At 35.2% G+C, this 21,633-nt stretch overlaps 1 protein-coding gene across 2 annotated transcripts in view; it reads left to right on the forward strand.

The window, feature by feature from the left end:
- Positions 1 to 712: 712 nt before the first annotated feature.
- Positions 713 to 21,633, forward strand: part of LOC106669325 — a 48,282-nt gene continuing 27,361 nt past the window's right edge. For both annotated transcript variants that reach the window (XM_014398731.1, XM_014398732.1), the window contains exon 1: positions 713 to 835. In XM_014398731.1, the coding sequence (XP_014254217.1) occupies positions 776 to 835 (60 nt within the window). In that variant the 5' untranslated portion in view covers positions 713 to 775. The remainder of the gene's footprint in view (positions 836 to 21,633) is intronic.

Raw genomic sequence — 21,633 nt, forward strand, 5'->3', positions numbered from 1 at the left:
AACACAAATTGAAAACATAAATAAAGCCCTAAAACCTTCTGTTTCACCAATAAGTTTTTATTGTAAAACCAATAAAAATTATGAAGTATGATAAAAATAAGACTAATTAAATTTTTTAAAAATAATCAAAAGAAAATAATACAATCATTTACATTAAGTATCAAAATATTCTTGTACTGTGAGAGGCTTTTGGCTAAAATATTGCACATTATATTAATTAAGTATATGGCAGACCGTAACAACATGAATGGAAGCTGCGTTAAATCTCATCCAGTTTTCATAAAGTGCGTGCATAAATTTACTTCGTCTTACTAAGTTGTGGCTTGAATTTTCTATATCCGCTTTATGCCCAGGTTTTCGTTTCCTCAAAGATAAACCCAAATCGATTTCTCTAACACTTTTTGCATTTAGCCATCTGTTAATTTGTCTCCCTTACCATCTTTTATTTTAAGAGTCGGACACTGGATAATAGGATTTATTAAAAGAATAAATTAAGCGAAAATCCGTTAACATTTTACTTTTGTTTAACGTATAAACTGCTTATTCAATGCCTGGAGAGAAAGAAAAAGTATTTTAAAAAAGTAAATATAAAATCGTCCTTTATAAATGATAGGAAAAGCGGGGGGGATGACATTTCATTTGGCGATTCTAGTAGGGGGATGTGTCGGAGGGTGGTGGGAGAGCCAGCAAGGGTATAAAAGGCTCGCTAACTCACCCGCGGCCACCACTTCATCCAGTTTGATCTGAAGGTAGTCAGCAAGTCGACATAACCAAAATGATCAGCAACCTAGCAGTACTTGCGGTGGCAGTAGTCGCAGTAACGGCTCTACCCAGGGTAAGTGGAAAGGTGTAACGGCTTAACTCATACCGAAAATACTCCAGATTTTTAGTTTCTTAAGTTTGTTTTCTGTCTGTCGCCATGTATTTTCGATCAACGAAGCCTTAATTGGTCAATAAATTTAAATAGCAAACGTAATATCGTTTCGAAGTAATATCTTTAGTTGAAAAGCACAGTCAAAATCTTCAGAATTTTGTCGTAATTATCTTTCGTTATTTTGATGCTATACATAACGAAATTCCTTCACGTGACAGACACGCTAACGATATTTCACGCATGTCTGTTTATAATTAAAATTTCAAACTCTTATTGCCCAAAAACGTATTTGCCGAGTTTCTAAGAAGAAATTGTTTTGAGAAACGTTCCATATTTTGCAGTTTTAATTGTATATCGAAAGAATATCACCCTGAACAGGCCTCTGAAACGGATAAACGAGGAAGTAAAATCATTAGATAAATTTCTTCAATATGGTGGCTTAATTTAAAATTTAGTTCTGTACCATCACGGAATAATTCATTTTCAGTTTTACTAGCATAAAGAAAAGAAAATTCTTATCGGTTTTGTGTGATAGGGATAAATTTATTTAGATGTTTGTAGGCGAAAAGAAATCTGTGGCATAAGTATTTCCTTATGTTGTCCGTTTTGGACTCGTGGCCCATCAGCGGCGTAGTGGGTCAGTCCTCAATCCGAGTGTCAGTATAAAGGACGGTTTGACACGCACTACAACTAAAAAACCGTGGAACATACAAAAATATTAAATAAATTACCAAAAATTAAATTTACTGCTACACCAACGCGCATCGAACTACATTAAAACCCCTGAACATTCTTCCCTATCGAAGCTCTTAACTGCCTTAAAATAAATTTATAACTAACAAAAGATTTGCCCTATATTTGTGTTCAATAAATTAAATGAAACGACTAAAAGAATTCTATGAAGATTTACTTTTAATATTTGTGGAACCGGCACTTGGTCCGTCCACACTCGGGAGTGTTTAATGTTAAGAGAACCGCGTTCCGAAATTGCGCCATCACCAGTGAGGAAATCTGAAATCGCAGAACACCCACCATCAATTAATTACATGTCCAAAAAACCAAATCAATTTTATAATTGGTTACTTTTCATATTTTGGAAGTTTACTAACACCACGAAAAAAGCCTGCTAAGCTTTTTATTATACAAATACGTTTATGTACAAAAAGCCAAATTGTATTAAATATTTTATTCTATATTACCTACTTCATACCTTCTACATTAACGTCCTGAATTCCAATAATAACAAAGGATTTGCAGTGTATGAAGTTTGGTTCGATCACTATCAACGCTCTAAATGGCGTTAAAGCCCCTGAACGAATATTGCACGATTATTATGAACTTTTCTTGCTTTTAACTTCCTTTAAACTATTAGAATAATTGCAGACCAACCCAGCGAAAAGGCAGGCCAAAATGATTGGTAACGACCAATTTCATGTCGACATCCTCTCGACGGGAAGAACTCACAAAAGGTATAACACAAAATTAGTTCAACCTAAATTAACCAAAGGGATTTTATGTTCAGCTCTCTGAACTGCCTTTAATTAGGAACGAATTAATGATAATTAGCTAAAAATTACTCCACTACAGACATAAATTGGTTTAACAAACCAAATCATCTTTTATGTTATTATTATACCTCAGAATAATAATAGAACGAATCAGTTAATGACAGAAGATTATCCACATCATAATTTTAGATTTAGCAAACCAAATTAATTTGTTTCATGTGCATCATATTGAGTTCTGCTATATCAAAGATCATTATGACTCTATATTCTTAAATTTTTTAAATTACATCGATCGATATTGCATAATTTTTGAAGAAAAAACCATCAAATTGTCTTCTGATATTGGTCGCAATCTCTGTGATCTTCGTTGTTCTGCCTTACAAAAAGTTCAATTTGGAGATAGACGTCACTAAGTATTTCTTATTTACCTAAGATTAACTTATTTTCCTTCTTCTCTTGACTTGCAATACCATTTTCTTATTTTCCAGTCTCGAACAAGAACTTTTTTTCAGCTTGACCACGTGAAAAATACAAATTTTAAAGTGGACTCGACATAAAAATGTAAAACATTTATGCACCCTGTTTATGCTTTGAAATAACTCTAGGTTTGCAAAAAAAGTATTGAAACAGATTTGTAGGGATTTGGAGGAAAAATGGGTTAATTTTTATTCTATTCAATTTTATGCCCCTTCTCCTCTGGAGGAAAACTCCCTGCAAATAACCGTCGTATTTTAAGAGAAAACAACGAATCTTATCCAAACGAAAGGAATTAATTGGTTTCTGAATAATACTAATCTTACTAATGTTTTCTTTTAATTATAACTTATGTTAGCGATTTCTATTAAAATTGAAACAGTGAACCGTCCGATTAGCACTTTTAAAAATTGAAATCACGTAAATTGAGTTAAATGGATGAAGATTTAAAAAAAATAAGAAGCGGTATAACTATAAAATTGTAGCAAATATCGCAAGTAGTCAACTTAGCAAAAAACCCTAGAATAAACTAATTTCTGCACGTTTGTGAACACAAAATTATTCTTTCTCCCTCTGAGAACACGTAAAAAAGAACCGTATGTATTATGCTTTTTCAAAAACAAAAACCTAATAAAATTGGACAACAATAATATACATTTGTGGACTTGGCATTGCTATTTTATTTATTTAGTTTGATTAGGATTAACTTATTTTTCTTCTTCTCTTGCCTTGCAATAACATTTTCTCGTACTTTCCAGTCTCGAACAAGAACTTTTTTTCAGCTTGACCACGTGAAAAATACAAATTTTAAAATGGACTTGACATAAAAATGTAAAACATTTATGCACCCTGCTTGGCGGAAAAGAACTAGAGAAACATTCTAAAAAAATCCCCTCCTGCTTTAATGTACATGGAAACTCTCGAGTATTTATTTTAAATGAACAGAATATCAACTTGGTCTTTACATCATTTAATTTTTTATTTTGCCCTTTTTTTGAATCCCGTGTTGGTGTAGAAATCACGTTAAAAGGACAGTTTAATTTATATTTATAAGTCACCAAGAAATGGGAAATTTCGAATTGGTAATAATACGATGCTACAATAATTGTATTAATGTAACATTATAACTTTATTTTATGAAACATTTCACAATGGTAAATGTGTATACCGTATATGCATTTATACTTAAGTTTGGAATTACATTTTTTAAATTATTTATTAAGTCTATCTCAGCTGACATTGGCTGTGTAGGTTTGCTTAGGGCGTGGCACAGCTCCAGAGAAAGCCCTGATTACTTTAAAAAAATTTATTTCTGTTTTACAGAAAACCAACCCTATTCTCATAGTACATATATATTTTTCATATGATAGTTTTTCAAATATTATGGAATTGCTTTGTTTCTCGAGGAAAGAAGCTTGAAACGTATCTTTCGCTTTTCAAGATCAATAAATTTCAATAGAATACTAATTTTCAGTAATACAATATTGGCGATTTTAAAACATAAAAGTAATCCCTTTGATTCGTGCCGGTAAAATAAGGCATTTTAAACAATTAATTTGTATTATAGAGCGATAATACCAGTTTAGAAGACGGCTCTAACAATGCTTCGCGATAACAAGCTACCGATATTGATACGTCCAATTTATCCAATAATGGTAACAAGTAAAGGCGTTTCGTCCTTGCGTCCGCAATATCATCTAGTTTTCCCTTCGGTCAAGAGGGTCTAGCGATTGATTGTTGATTGAATTTTAGCATTAACCAATGCGATTCGTCAAAATGAACTAGTGGTTATTATTTCACATAACTCAATTAGGGATAGAAGAAACCGCAGCTAAAAAACGCGCGCGGGCTTAAACTTTAAAACTTTTTAAATAATTTTATCAAATCGTTATCAATACTAAACTCTCACAAGGCGCAAGATATTTCATTAATAATGCTATCTGACTATGTAAAATACGAAATATAGAGCACTTGTTTAACCTCACATTTAATTGACGGTTAGATTGACTTTATTAATGGTTTTGGAAAACTGTATGTGTATGGATATGCACAATATGCAATTTTTATGAACAAGAGAATATAGGTCATACATTTTTTAAGCAGTTTTTTAATCTTTATTAGTCTACGAGGTAAATTTATTTTAGCAAGACATGATGAAATGAATAAGCAAATACTATCAAGAAGGCCTAATATGTTCATTATTTTATTATGTTATTTTATTACATTTATTTGTTACTTACATCTACAAATATTACGCATACGTGGCGCATTTCTATTTTCAATGTCCCCTGCATTCCTACACATGTTAACCTTTCAACATAGACATTAGCTGACGATAAGGGATTCTTACATGGAATTCTGTCTCCTTCATTCCATATAGACTCAACCCTTACAACACCTGAATGAATGAACAGTAATTTTGTACATTATTCATACAGTAATCATATACACTACTATGGTAACAGTATATTCTGGGCACCTGCTTTTGGGCCAAAGCCCGCGCAGGTGCCCCGTATGCAGAGAACGGTTGCTCGATGTGTCCCACATAATAGAGGCGTGTCATGCCTTTGCGCCATACAGAGAGCGTGTAGGCATGCCGCCGGACTTAAGAAAAGTTCTCGAGCACTGCAGCGAGTTTCAGGGTCCCCAGTTCCGCTTTTTAGGGGAAATTGTTTTTTTTATTGTATATAGTATGTCTTATGTGTTGTGTGTCTATATGTTTTGTCTGAGTGCATGTATTTATTAGCGTGAATGGCGAGGGGTGAGGGTGAATATAACGTCATCATCGCCCCTCGAACGATGAAAGCGGGTGAGTGTGTGTTCGGGGTCGATGGCGGAATATTTATAAAAGTACCCCATCGACCCCAATCTAGTTTAGTTTAAGTGTAGGTCGGTGGAGGAATATCAAGTACTCCACCGACCAAACGGAATGAGTGTACTGTATGGATGTATTTATGTGTATGAATGTATTTATTTGTATGAATGTAGTGTTTGAAAGTGTAATTAGAATACTGACTTAGTTTGGGGCTGAAATGACCTAGATGCCGGAAGCCCCAGTAAATAAAAAATAAAAAAAAGTAAATTAAAAAAAAATAGTATTATTGAAGATTAGAATTGTGATTTACGCGATCATAATGATACCAACACGAAAACAGCCTAACATCTTTGTTTTGTTGAGAAAATGACGGTCAACCTTCGATAATCCTTTGCAATCAAATTCCTTTGACAACCCCTGGTAAGAAGTCATTTGGAAGTTCAAGATAGTGTTGTTGTTTTCTTGTCAATGATTGTTATGTGGATTATGTTGGAGTACAACAAAAGGCAGTGCAATACTTGATAATCAAGTCTGACTATCTTCAGACAGAGAATTGCCTTATCACGATAAACTTACGGCTCGTGCCATTGACTTGTTTATCTCAAATAAAAACCTTAATTAATTGTAATGTTTTAATTGGTTAAGCGGACCACGAAATTAGTGAATTTGTATGTTCTAGTTTTCAGGTTGTCAATAAACAATAACAAGGGTAAAATAATTTACGATTAAGAGCAAATAATGCTGAGTTTATTCGAATTTTTTTGTGATAAATAAAATATAGATTTAAGATTTAGTGAAAAATCTTAAAAATTTCATAATTTCCAAACCAAACGTACTATTTTTACGAAACCAATCTCGTTTTTCTTGACAATTAATGTTCTTGTATAAATAAAATTTAAAAAAGGTAGACACATCTAAATTTTCAATGTTGCGCTCGGTCACCTGCTTAATCTGAAGAGTAACTTAAGATGACTTACAGGAGGGATTACGAGTTAAATTTTTTCCTTTAAAAATCAATTATTCATGATTTTTAAGTCAAAAGTTATTATTCAATTTATTATATCAAATGAAACAATGGATGTTTTCAACATAATATTCGTCAATTTTCAATGTACAATACAACATAACAACCAAATTTGTATTCGGAAATTTTAAAAATGAAATAGGAAAAATAGACGTTTTATTAGGGCTATAAACATGATACAAAAATAATTCCTTTTTGTGAGAACAATTCTCTTTCTACCAGAATATGTTTGCTTTATGTTTTATTTTCCTTTAAATACTCACATCTCATATCATCAGCAAAGAAAAACACTCAGTTCCATTTGTCAATCTTTCGACAAATATATCCCGTATATCAGGGCTTTGAAAATATTATAAATAATTCACAAGGATGACAAATATGAACGTACAGCACTCAAACTTATGGTTATAAACAGCAAACATCCGGGTTGATTGTGGAACTAGGCTATTTTATATCGAAATCACTATTTTTTTCAATGCATGATTATAATTTTAAAGGGTGATATAAATTATATCAAGAATACTCAATACTAAAAAGGAAACCATCTTTTACACACAAAAATATTTAGGTGTTGGGGGGTAGCCACTTAGAAAAATAGGTTAAAATATTATTTTAGCAAGAAAAAGCTGCTATTCGCTTTTTCACCTCAAAAAACTCACGCGTGCAAATTAAAACAAAAACAAAACATAATTTTCCTACAAAAATTTGTCCTTCTCAAGAAACACTTTGATTTTTTTAGAAAATCGTAAAAAAAGTGATAACTTTAAAACGACTCCACCGATCTAGGGGAAACGATACAGGGGTTTAGGGTTGCAATAAATCACATGTAATGGCACAAAACGTCGCCTCCGTAAATAAATTAGAACCGGGAAAATATAATAAAACTTTTAAGCATGTTTTTTTTCAATTTCATCCTTATTTCTGTCACTTATAATGACATATATCTAAACGTTGATGACACAGTAGTACAAGATATATTCTTCTTTCCAACTGTTGTATAAAAGCTGAATTAGGACAAAATCCAAAAAAGTTATGGATAAAATTTAAGTGGAATAGCAGACATCGGCGAATAAATTGGACCCTCTCACATCCTGCCTATCTTTTATCGTGATAAAAAATTATTTAAGGGTAAAAAATATGCATATAATGATTCGAAAAATTAAGTTTTTTTGGCCTACTTTTTTGGTAACGTCTTTTAGTTTTTAAAACTTTTTATACATTCAATCAAATTCCAATACTAACCTGCTTATTATTTGGTAATCCTATGTAAAAAAACAAGTTTGAATGATAATAACCTTGAAATACATGCACAACAAAAGCAGAATATTATTTTTCGCGAAAGTATTTCAACTGCTAGTTTATGTGAACCATCGGGGTGTTGTTTTTTGTTTTTTTTTAATGTCCATTTATAACTACGTTTAGCTCAAATTAGCTTTAAAAAAATGTCGGCTACTAGGGCCCGTTGGTAATAAAGTTCGGACACGTGTCTAATATTTTTCTACCTAATACCACCAAAAAAAGTCATAGTCATCGCAGTCCACCGACAATTCCAGCTTTGGATATTTGCACTAAATTTCCAGCAGGTCTCGGTCTTATCCGTGCACCCACCGAAGTTGAGCTCCGGGTGCTGCAAACTGCTAGGTCAGTTCAGCACCCTAAGCAAGCAGTTCCTAGATATAAGACCATTGGCATTCATTCATCCTTAATAAGTTATTTCCTATTTACGTGCAATTCACTCAATTTTATTAGGGTTGAGGAGTACTCGATATTTCTCCACCACTCTTTACACTTATTGTATAACTAACCTAAGAGAGGGTCGATCCTGCTACTTCTATCCACAACCTCCAATCCCATCTTCATATGCTTGAACCTTGGCTTTCCGTATACTCGGTCGTCTTAAAAAGGACAATGAGGATCTTTAACGGCCGCACCTAGCCTATTCGGCCTTATCGGACGTTTTGATTCTCAAGCTGAGAGCTGACGCACCTCCGCATACGAAAGGATGGTGTTACTGCCGCAGCATTGATGTAGAGGTAGCTCAGCCCCGAAGGGCCAAGACAACCTCGCTCCCTGCTTGCCCATTCCGAGTAGTCGGGTCTGCATTCAGCCCGTATCATCAGGGTATCATCAGCCCGTATGCCGCGCGCATCGGGCTACATAAGCCGAAATACATCAGCCCGGTTTCCCGCGCACTCCCTAGATAGAGAAGGCGACTCTATCTCCTTGAGTATTGGGGCTTCTTTAGCGTAGAAACTACCGGATCCTCTCCGGCCGCGTTTTCGTTTACAGTGGAATTTCTAACCACCCCCTAGAGGAGTACCGTCTACGGTAAAAGCTTCCAATCGAACCCAGCCTACACCTACGTGCAAAGCATACTCGAGTAGGACCAAACGATTCACTACCCATTCCCATCCGCCACTACTCACGCATTCGACCCTGGCTTTGACAGTGGAGAATCAAGGAATACGGTCAAAAATCTAAATACACAATTTTCACTCTTAATCGTAAACCTCTCCCAACTGTCTATTTATACCCCAATTCCTCCAGCGAATAGTGTACGATATCTTGGACTTCACTTGGACAAAATCCTTACGTGGATTCCACGCACCCGACTAAAACGAATTGACTGTAACCTTAGATTTAAAATGCAGAAGAAACAACTTGACAAAAGATCTACCCTGAAATTACATAACAAAAAAACTATTGTGCACTACCCTAATCGCTCCAATTTGGACCTACGCACTTGAACTATACGAGACAGCCAAGCGTACTATTGGATTAATTTAATTTATTTTTATTAAATTAACTAATTTAATATTGTACCTTTACAAAATTAAATCCCTACAATCCAAAATCTTTCGCGCAATAGTTGATGCCGTTCATGTTTTTGTTAATATTAAATTTCCGACGTTATACTGTTTCGCAATGTTCAGAGTTCTTGCTTGTTTAGTCTACACCACGCCTTAAAATAAACATCCTTCCATTTACGTACTACCCTATCCTCAAATCCTTCCTAACAAACCGATACTTCCAAGTAACCCAAGTACCTATTCCTTTTATATTTTTCTCAATTTAGCCGGCGTCTCCCATGGAAGCACACTTGCGCCCTTATTTTACTCCTTCTTTATAGCTGATCTCCCATTACTGATACCTTGATCTGTTGATGATTACTGATGTGTGTAAAACATACGCTGATGACACCGCAATCCTCTCTGCAAAAAAAGACCCTGTTACTTCTATCCGCAACCTCCAATCCCATCTTCATATACTTGAACCCTGGCTTTCGAAAGTGGAGAATCAAGGTAAACACAAATCTAAATACGTAGTTTTCACACTTAATCGTAAAACTCTCACATCTGTCTATTTATACGGCACCCCAGTTCCTCTAGCGAATTGTATACGATATTTTGGCCTTTATCGGACAAAGGATTTACGTGGATCCACACACACGACTAAAACGAATTTGCTGTAACCTTAGATGTAAAATACTGAAGAGACTACTTGATAAAAGATCTAAACTGACATTATTGAACAAAAAACTATTATGCATTTCCCTAATTGCTCCAATTTGGACCTACAGACTTGAACTCTACGGCCAAGCGTTAAAACCTTAACAAAATCCAATCCCTACAATCCTAAATCCTTAGTTCATTATCCACTCCGATCTTAATATACCCTATGTCCCAAACTTGGCCCAATCCCGGTATAAAAAGTTTTACTCAAACTATCCTCTCATGACGACCCGGTAATACACAACCCTCTTAGAAGACTGAAGCGCAGGTGGCCTCGCGACCATCTGATTTTGTAACTTCGGCAACTCTAGGGACTGCTGCCGACTTGCGCCTTAATGGCCGATTCCGACCACTTTCACTGTATGGTGGCCGTTCAAATCAATCACGCCGAACATGTAAATGTGCATACAATACTGTGTACGTGCATGTGTATGTATACAATTGTAAATACCGTAATTTTTGCTTGTTGCATTTTGTATGCAGTTATAAAATAAATAAATGAGGGAAAAAAAAGATTCTCCGAGGAACCCCCCTATCAATCGTGCTCTTGACGCGTAAGAGCTTCTCGGACGACCCAGACCACTGATTATTATTACCATTATGTACATCTGTTTTATTGCATCTTGCAAAAATGAGTTTTACGTCTAAGAAAAGCGAAAAAAGTGTTTTCGTAACTCCTTCCCTGTATCCATTCAAACTATTTTTTTTTATCTACAATTTGTTTACCTTCTAAAGAAACCGCCCGAACTGGAATCTCTTGCAGAAGTGACACTAAAAAGCTCTGTATACCCATTTCCTCAAAATTAAAACCCCTTTTAAATTCGCAATATAAAAATATTACCTCCCATTGAAAAAAAATTACATATTCAGTGATAAAAGTATTTTTTAAAAAAACTGTAGGAAAAATCATTTGACTCTCGTGTTTCATTTGCTAGAATATTTTTATTACAGAAAAATAGTGGGTGGAGTATGTAATTCTTCCTTAATATGTGAAAAATTCTGGTGAAAATAAATTTTTTATTAGTTTGTCATGGAGATATCGGTTTTTTGTCTGAGATCTATTGTCGGTAGCTTCGTCTTCGTTGAAAAATTTATTTACTATACGAACAGGTGTTGAGTGGAGTATTTCACCGTTTTGAATGTATGAATAATGCAAATGCTAAGTAGTACTACTAACATAACTAGTCATGCAACTGGAACGCAAGTATGAGGAACACTTCATTTGACAGAAACGTGGAACTTTTCTTGTAAGACGTCTTACTAACCATTTGTACTATTGGGAAATTTTTATATTTATGTTAAGATGTTTGGTATGGGAAATGGAACAGTGTTTCACTTAATTTTCCGAGCCAATGCGGCTGTTTGGTCATATGTCAACATAGTCATATGCTTGAATTACGCAGCAAATGCGGCGTTTCATTGTTATTAATTTGTTATAAGAGTGCTACATCGGCGCAAAAACGGTTGATCGGAAAAAAGTTGAGCTAACGGAGAGAAAAGAGGAGTGGCTGGCAGAGTGAGCGGGCCGAACAGAATTGTTCGTAACAATTAACCCTCATGGTGTTGAGTCTGGACGAACATCTACATTTATCATACTGTCAGACTCTTCAGAAAATACGGTTTTTGTATAGGTAACTTTGTTTTATCTCTGATCGGGATTTTTTTAACATTCATATATTTAAATTCGTTGGAACTCTGTTTATGCTTTGAAATAACTCTAGGTTTGCAAAAAAAGTATTGTAACAGATTTGTAGGGATTTGGAGGAAAAATGGGTTAATTTTTATTCCATTCAATTTTATGCCCCTTCTTCTCTGGAGGAAAACTCCCTGCAAATAACCGTCGTATTTTAAGAAAAAACAATGAATCTTATCCAAACGAAAGGAATTAATTAGTTTCTGAATAATACTAATCTTACTAATGTTTTCTTTTAATTATAACTTATGTTAGCGATTTCTATTAAAATTGAAACAGTGATCCGTCCGATTAGCACTTTTAACGATTGAAATCACGTAAATTGAGTTAAATGGATGAAGATTTAAAGAAAATAAGAAGCGGTATAACTATAAAATTGTAGCAAATATCGCAAGTGGTCAACATAGCAAAAAACCCTAGAATAAACTAATTTCTGCACGTTTGTGAACACAAAATTATTCTTTCTCCCTCTGAGAACACGTAAAAAAGAACTGTATGTATTATATTCACTAATTTCGTGGTCCGCTTGACCAATTAATACATTACAATTAATTAAGGTTTTTAGTTGAGATGTATCACGCGTTAGTGTGAATCTCCCTTCACACGAAGCAAACTCGTTTCCTCGCGAGTGTAAAATAAAAGTAAGAAAAAATATTTGTGCCACAAACTCAATTAAATTAAACGGAAAAGACAAAAATTGGGACCTGATCCAAATAAATTATAACAAAACCTTAAAAAAAAAAAAAACAAATGTATACAGATTTGAAAAAAATATGTGATCTTTGACATACGCAACTAACTCCTTGCCATTTACATAAAAAAAGAGCAGGTGCCTTCAAGCAAAATTGAGAGAGGGTCCTTCCTCGTCCTTTCGTAGCTCAGCTCGCACTGCCCGATCCTGCTGTTGGGGATTAGCTTATCCTTTGAGATAAGCTTCTCATTTTTGAAAATATTGTTATAGATGAAAAAAAATGGCAAAAAGGAGGGAAAACTCTTAAGGTGGGATGAAGACTCTTGAGTTAGGAAGTTGATGTCCGAGTGGATCGAGGTCACGATAGCTCAAGTGGTAGAGCAGCGGCGTATCTAGCCGAAGATCGTGGGTTCGAATCCCGCTCGTGCCATTAACTTTTTTTCATCTCAACTAAAAACCTTAATTAATTGTATTATGCTTTTTCAAAAACAAAAACCTAATAAGAATGGAAGACAATATAGACTTTTGTGGACTTGGCACTGCTATTTTATTAATTTCGTTTAATTAGGATTAACTGCTAATTGTTTATTATAATATAAAAATAAACCTTGGTTAATGGGGGGGGGGTTGAGATAATTAACAAGAATACGTTCATTCACGTCCATTTTAAGAGTTTTATTATATCCATCGCCTGATTTGTTCTTTTATCTATTACAAATAATATTAAAAATCGAACATTAATTATATTGTAATTTGATCGTTACGGATCATCCTGGTCCTATCCTAACATAGTCTGTCTACGTTTCGGCATTTGTTTTTAGACCCAACACTGAAGATGGCAAAATGCCGGTACGCGCCTAGGAGTTTAACAGTGCAAGGATAGGCAGACCAAGAACATACAAATTGCAGTTCAACAGACCTCATAGAGAAATCTCATGATTAAATTACATTGACAAAAACGTTGTTTGGTTTACATTTTGGAACATATATTTCAAGAATGACGTTCGGCCGATTTGTAATGCAATTGTTCTGTATTTATTTAGAGACAATTTCTGGTGTGAATATTTTTGAAACCAAATATTTTACAACTTTAATTTAAATAAATATTAAATTTATTAGTTATTCAGATATCGTGAGATGCGGTCGGGTGTGATGTAGGTTTCAGAAAACATTTTCTTTATCGTGCCAACGTTTCGATCTTTTACTGAGATCATCTTCAGGGCCTGGGATTTACAAACAATGTTAACATTTAACAATTATTTTCTGACGCGCAATATATGCCCGATTTACCAATCACAACCCTCGTCCCTACCCTTTTCCAAAATTTCATCCCTTCCTGTCCTGTTCCTTTGTTTTTACTTGTCTGCTAACCGTGAATCGAGAAACATCCTTACGCTTCACCCTGCCTCAAATATTGTCTAAAAAGGGGTATTGCACCTAATCGCCTTCAAGTTCGACCTAGTGTTACTCTATCATCCCCGGATCTTTATACGGACTTTCAACTCTTCCGCCACCGCCTTGAACGTCGCGTTCCACTTCATTCCTGGACCGCATGGTCCCAGTTCCTTTATCGCCCTTCTGTTTCTCCCTGAGATCTCCTGGTCTTCCCGGACATTCATCATCTTCCCATTCCTTGATACCCTATTACTCCGTGGACCGTCATCGTCTCACTGTCAAACACCGGTATCGCCTCATCTTATCATCACCGCCGCCGGATTGCATCATCCAATATCATCATCTTCATTCCCAACGTAGCAAGAAAGGGCTAGTGAACTGGTCTCATCATCACTACTCAACGCTTCACTTCACACCGAGTAGTCCACCACGTGTCTCACCCAACATTCTTCAGACGCAGTGAGTCAATCCCATCCTTTTATCTTTAGATATATTTTTCTTTTCAATCATCCTTGTTCAATCGGGAATCTTCCATTCCCGTTGGTGCCGAAATCATTCATTCCTCAATTCCTCCCCTTCCCCCCCCCTATAACCTCGATCTTTTTCTCTCGGTGGTGTTCGTCGGCGCCATTTTGAATTTTGTTGTTGGCGAACAATTACTATATTTCCCTTCGTCTTTAATCGTGAGTTTACTGCCTGGCACCTCTGGAGTTTGTTCACCTTTAATAATAATTTTTTTTTTTTTGACATGAGGATTTGGAGGTGTCTATATTTGAGTTTGCTATTCCATATATAGGTTATGGGCCTACATGTATTATTTTGAGTACTCCTCTGGCCAGTTTATGTTGTCATTACGCATTTTTTGCCCTGGCACCCTGGATATTGTCAGGTTGCTGCTTTCCCAGATTTTTGTGATTTTAGATGTGACTTTTTACATATTGCTTTCAGGGATGCTATCTTTTTTTTTTACCCATCCACCTCCCCGCCGTACCTAAGGGAGACCCTAACCGGTGGACCACGGCCACTAAACTAATTCAAATGGGATGCAAGTTTAGATTTTATTGTGCTTAACGGCTTCCTTCGACCTTGCCCTGAAAGGGAAGACCCAAGGAAGGAGGGAAATATTTTTCTTATTATTAATTTACCTAATCTAATAGGTCTCCCCCTTGCTGGTTAATCCTTTTGAATACACTTTCTAATAAAGATATATATATATATATACAATATTTTAATAAATAACTAACAATTATGGGTACAAGAAGTAACCAGCCCGGAATTAAAAGTTCAGGGAAACGATAAAATCTAACAAGTAACTTAGTTATCACAGGAAGAAAAAAAAAAGAAAAAGGAAAGAAAGAAAAAACTAGTACTTTATCGACTATAGCTCGGCTAGCAGGCTTGAGGACCTCAAACGACTTCTTTTCTTTAACCAGTTCGTTGAGGGTCGGTGGCCAAGTGTGGCGGAAGAGGAGCTTTAGGTTCCCTCGCACTCTCAAGGAGGGGGCAGTTGAATAGTCTGTGTTGGACACTGTCATCAACTCCGCAGTCGGGACACAGTGGACTGTTGGCTCTACGGAATCGGTGCAGGTAAGCGTTGAAATTTCCGTGTCCTGTCATTATTTGCGTGATCCAGAAATCTGGTTGAAACCACCTTGCTCTTGCTCGGTCCTCAATACTAGTAGAAACTCATGGGTTAACCTTGGTGCTTATGTCCCATCTTTCCTGGCTCGAGTTGTCTATCCAAACTGTAAGCATATCCCGGATCTGCTTTCTAGGTGCAGTTCGTAGCCATTCCCTATCTAATATTTGTATGCTGTCTGAACATATGAAGATTGTTTTGTTTGTGTAACCTCTTTTTAGATTTACTATGGAAAAAGCTTTGATAGAGTGTATTCTGATTGTAAGGCCGAGTTGTACTTCCCTCATGAGTTTGATTGTTGCGCTGATTTGATTGTTGGGTTGCGCTCAATATCGCTAGGATATTAGTAAGAAGCAAATGTTTAAAAACTTGCATTTAAACGCGATTTTAATTTTAATTTGCAATGTTAAAACTTATTTACATCAAAGTACATCTCCAAAAAACTTGACATAAGCAAATTATTTGTCCGGTAATGTGGAATAAAGGGGCAGTATTTGGTTAAAGAGATGAAAAATTTTTAATTTCAATTTAAATTAATTAACAATGCCTACCCTTATTTAAGGTAGGTTTACATAAAAGTGCGTGTAAACTATGAACAAATATTTTTAGATAAAATTGGTTCTATTTTCGTTACATCAAATACCATATAATTAACGTGTAAAAAAGGTTGAAAAATTGGAAATAAGTATGGCTCAAGAGGCAAAACAGACTCCAGGTGAGTGTCGATAATGTCTTCTAAACAAACCATAAAATACAGCAATATCATATAAATGGCCAAATATAAAAAAATATAAGAAAGAAAGATGTAAAACAAATTATTTTAGTTTTTAATTAAAATTTGGCTGTTAACTTTACGTAGATCGTACATAAAACAAAACTTGGTAAAAAAGAAGTCAATCAATCCGGTTAATAGTTGTAACAGAAATTTTAGTGGAAAATATATATCTCTTATTGTTGTATCATTATGCAATTTAGATAAAGGAGGGATGATCCAATACATACTAATAGGACATACATACTTGTTTGTGGGACAAGGGATATTGGCTAGTATACATAAAGTGTAATTTTCGTTATATGGAAGATGCGAACTTGTGAAACTACCTTAGTCGTTAATTATGATGGTAATAACGATTACAATGTATTATAATAGATTGATAAGACCAAATGTACTTATGTTCAAGCATAATTATTTATTCGTAAATTGGTAGCATGTATCAATAACCTGATTTATCCACCTATTACAACTTGAGTCAAAATTCCATTGAAGAGTATAAAATCGAATTTATCCCCTCAAAGCCCGACTAACTTTCCAGTGGTAATAGATTTTATTACCCTACTCCACTTCCCAAACAGGCAAATCTTGCACATGAGAGGGTTAATATTTTGAATAAATTGGAATTTGAGAGGAAGCACGGGCCTGTGGAAAAACACACCAGGGGGGGGAAAATATTAATTGGGAAATAGTATCAGGGGATCCACTTGAAAGATGAAATAATAGCACCCTGTCCGAATTGGTATTTGGATTATGAACCCGGAAAGGATATACAACGATCGGAACTCGATTGCCTTCTTGGATTGAACCAGTCCTTTGGAGGAAACGATTCTACTTCGATATAGGGAATTGGGGGCAATAGGAATTGGCAAAATAAAATGGAATTCTAATTGTTGATTCTGCTTCCAAGAAAGTTTGAAACATTTCTTGTAAAAAGCATTTCATAATATTTATTAGAAACTATGTACAACAATATATAAATTCAACTTACTGCTCTTCTTATAGACTTTATTACATATCAATTCAATTTTTGTATATTTAACAAAATTAACATGCACAACATTCTAAGGCTCTTTACAAAGAGCGAGTAGGCATACCTCTGACATGAAACAGCCCTCGTTAAAAATTTTCCATAAAAAAAGTATATTAGGGTAATCACATACACTTGTTCAATTCCAAATTATTGGGTTTTTTTTGGGGGGGGAGGGTTTACGCTGGCATATTACCCATGAAGTTTTCTATTTTCATTTTACTGTCGAGCGGGATCGGCCGACCAGGACCAGGTCCCCGCCGCGCGCCCGCACCCATTCACTCAGCTCCATCATCTTCTCATCTTCTAAATTTTCATGGTTGAAGATAATCAAAAAGAAACGTTTATCAACTTTAGAAATCCATAGATTACGTTGAATGCTGATGGATTGTTTCTTATTAGAACAGATTCTAAGTTTATTGGTTTGGAAACGTTTGGGACTTTGCTCAGATTTTTTAGCAGTTTATCTCTTTCATGTTCGTATTCTGGACATTCAAAAATTATGTGAGAAGGATTTGAAGGGCAATCGTATGTGGGACAGTTCGGAGACGATGCCAAACCGATTTTCTTCTTGTAGCTACCCCATAGGCCATGATTTGTCTTCAGTCTAAAAATAGTAGAATAGAACTCCTTTGACATTCCTTCTGCACTATCGCATTCCGAAAACCATGTTTTTTTCTTGAGCTCAGGGAACAGTGACCAGTAATAATTGCCGACATTTGATGCTTTGTATTTTTCTTGCCACGGATTTCTACAAAACTTTTCCAAAAAGTTTTTCCCGTCATCTTTAGGAATTTTAATGTCAAGGGTTGGACCTGATGTAGCAGCCTCCTTTGCAAGTGCATCCACCGTTTCATTTTGCCATAAGCCTGCAAGCCCTTTCACCCAACACGATGCCACCCTTTTTCCCCATGATTTTTGTCTCAAGCATTTTCCTACAGATTTGGGCAAAAATATAGTTTCTGCATTTATTATTGTATTTAGCACAACCGTAATATTTATAGAACATAAAGTTATTTTTTAAAAAATAGACTTCATTCTGCCTCTCAAAGCAAAACCGGACAAGTCAAAAACACAACTTTTCGCGGTTACGATTTTAAGGTGCCTTATTTTTGGAAAAATACAATTGTTTGGTAGCCTTATTTCATTGTGCTAATGTTTCATCATATTCAATGTAATGAATAGGTTTACATAGTAAATAAGGCAATTTCTTGAGATATCTAATCACATTACATTTAAAATTAAAATATTTCCTTATTTTATAAATTATACACAGTTTTTTAAGCTTAAAGAGTTATGAAATACGAACTTATCTCATTTTGACAAAATTTGACTTATTCAGTTCTGCGGAATTAAAAACTTATGAGTTACGAAGCCTTATTAAACACGCAAAAAACGCATGAGTATATAATTAATTTATTCAATTAAAACTCCTCTGGAAGAAACATATATTAAACTTTCAGGGTGTCGAAACTTGGATCCTTAGAGAAAGCGAGTAGGCATGGCACACGGCATGAAGCAGTTCTCATCACACTTCCAAACAAATCGAAAGGAACATGGACCCAATTAGAAACTTCTGAGCAGAAACAAAAATTCAACATAAGGAAATGTACTAACTGACATGAACAAACTACGAAAAACTAGACAATATATTAAAGGAAAAAAACCATGGCCAAGAAAAATAAATAGAAATCAGGAATCTCGGAGCCGACCACCTCAAATAGTCTCTTTTCTTTTCTTCTTATTAATTTTCACATTTGTAAAACAATTACAACAATAAAAATGCTGTAAGAACGAGCCAATTGACATGAAAAACATACGAGAAGAACTCACACAATTGTGAGCTTCCTTTAGAAGAAATAAATGACTTCACTTTTTCAATTTTCTTCGTCACTACGTAGGGAATCCGTGGCCATTGGCGTTTCAGTAGAAGGGGAAGATTATCTGGGATGGTAGTAGAATTGAGTTGACGGTCCAAAGCATTGGGATGTCTGGAAAGGGATTTATGGAATTTTTTGTAATAGGTTTTCGCTATTTCTGGAACAAAGGGAACAATATTAAGGTCTCTGTGTAGGGTGAGGTTCGATACATAAAAAGGAGAGTTTACACTTTTTCTTAGGGTTTTTTATTGGAATCTTTGGATGCGTTGGGAGTTGGAATGCCTTGTTGACCTCCAGAGTTGGTTACCATAAGTTTACATAGATTTGAAAACCATGGTGTATATCACGCTTTTGTTGTTGGGTAGAAGTTTAAGTCGTCTGTCGAGTAGTGGTGATAACAGTGCGTAACGTCTGTTTAGTTCATTTCATTTCAGTGTTTGTGCAGATTCCAATTAAGTCGTTTGAAGTCCCAAGTACCTATACGACAGTGGTTAGTGAAATCCCGTTAAAGTAAACAGGTGATAGTAGCAAATAAGTCTGTGTGTGAAGTTAACATTCGTTGCATACATTTTAGTTTTTCACGTTTTGGACCAAACTTATAAATAATCTCAATGTGAGATTTATGATCTTTGTTTATACACGTCTTCTTTCCACTCTTTTTGGTTTAATTTTGCTTATTGTTGTATAAATTGGACGAATTACGGAAAATACTTTTCAATTGTATTAATCCAAAAGTGTGAAGACCTTGATTTAAAAAGTATAAGCATAAAGTAAAAGTCAAAATTTATCATGAACAGGACTATAGTACCCAATTTTAAATTTTTAGTAATAAGCTAGCCTTAATCTCGAAATAAGAAAATATTTATCGTTTTTTATGGAATTAATTATTTTTGCCCGATTTAGAATCGAATCGTTGCTTAGAAATGACCTTTGTTTCTAAAAATAATTGACGACATCGATTAGATTTTATTCCACGAAAGAGAATATGTATTGGCAGTACAAGTATTTAATTTCAAACATTGTGAAATTCGGTTTCTCGTAATGAGAACCTATTTCACTGTTGTAGCATCATCAGCAGCATGGAAATTGTACACTAAGCATACATCATTCATATCTATGATTATTCGGAAATCGTGAGATGCGGTCTGGTGTGATGTAGGTTTCAGAAAAACATTTTCTTTATAGTGCCAACGTGTTTTTCTAAAACCTACATCACACCAGACCGTATCTCACGATTTCCGAATAATAATCATTCTTAATATGTTTTTACTGCATACTACTGCACTTCAGTATGGCGTTAGTATACCCGATATACTTTCATATACCTTCTTTTCTCTATGCACAACATATTTATAGGTAGTAGGAATACATCCCAAACATTGAGGACAGGGCACGAGAGAAGTGTCTCCGGATTTGTGGGACTGGGCCACGAAAACCTTGACCGGTCATGGCAACTTTTTGGCCTGCCTTTTTAAATTCAAAAGGTCCAACTGCCCGTTATGCCCCGAATGCTATACGGATGATGACGGTGCGACACAAAATTCTCTCTCTCGTAGTCTTTTTGAAAGGGAAAGAGAAGAACTAAAAGCCCTCTTCCGCAACAATTGTTCTCAAAATTTAAGCGAAATTGTTCAGAACCAAAACCGTTTCCAGGCGCTCAAGATATTAAGCCTGAAAATTCTTGGCCCTCAAATATAGAGAGTATTAAATTCACTAATTTCGTGGTCCGTTTGACCAATTAATATATTACAATTAATTAAGGTTTTTAGTTGAGATAAAAAAGTCAATGGCACGAGCGGGATTCGAACCCACGATCTTCGGCTAGATACGCCGCAAAAATGGCAAAAAGGAGGGAAAATTCAAAAAGTGGGGTTGAGATGGAAAGTTGGTGTCCGAGTGGATCGAGGTCACGATAGCTCAAGTGGTACAGCAGCGGCATATCTAGCCGATGATCGTGGGTTCGAATCCCGCTCGTGCCATTGACTTTTTTATCTCAACTAAAAACCTTAATTAATTGTAATATAGAGAGTATATTTATTTTTAAATTCCTGCAGATATATTTATTTAACTAACTGTATAATACACTTTAATACGTTTAATAAAGCTGGTTTCTCCTCCCGAATTCTGCAAACATTTTGATCATCCTAGTCAAAATCGTGTTACAAAAAATAATAACGTAAAGAGGGGGCCAGCAAGAGGAGGCCCATTAGCTTGCGATGATTCAAACTCAAAATGGGGAAAATAAATCCCCATACTTCCTCGAGCATCACCTTCATAAGGCGAGGCCCGAGGATGACGATAAGCTCAAATATTTCCCCCTTTACAT

This window comes from Cimex lectularius, unplaced genomic scaffold (assembly GCF_000648675.2).
Source record: "Cimex lectularius strain Harlan isolate CLEC.00 unplaced genomic scaffold, Clec_2.1 scaffold35, whole genome shotgun sequence".
NCBI lineage: Eukaryota > Metazoa > Arthropoda > Insecta > Hemiptera > Cimicidae > Cimex > Cimex lectularius.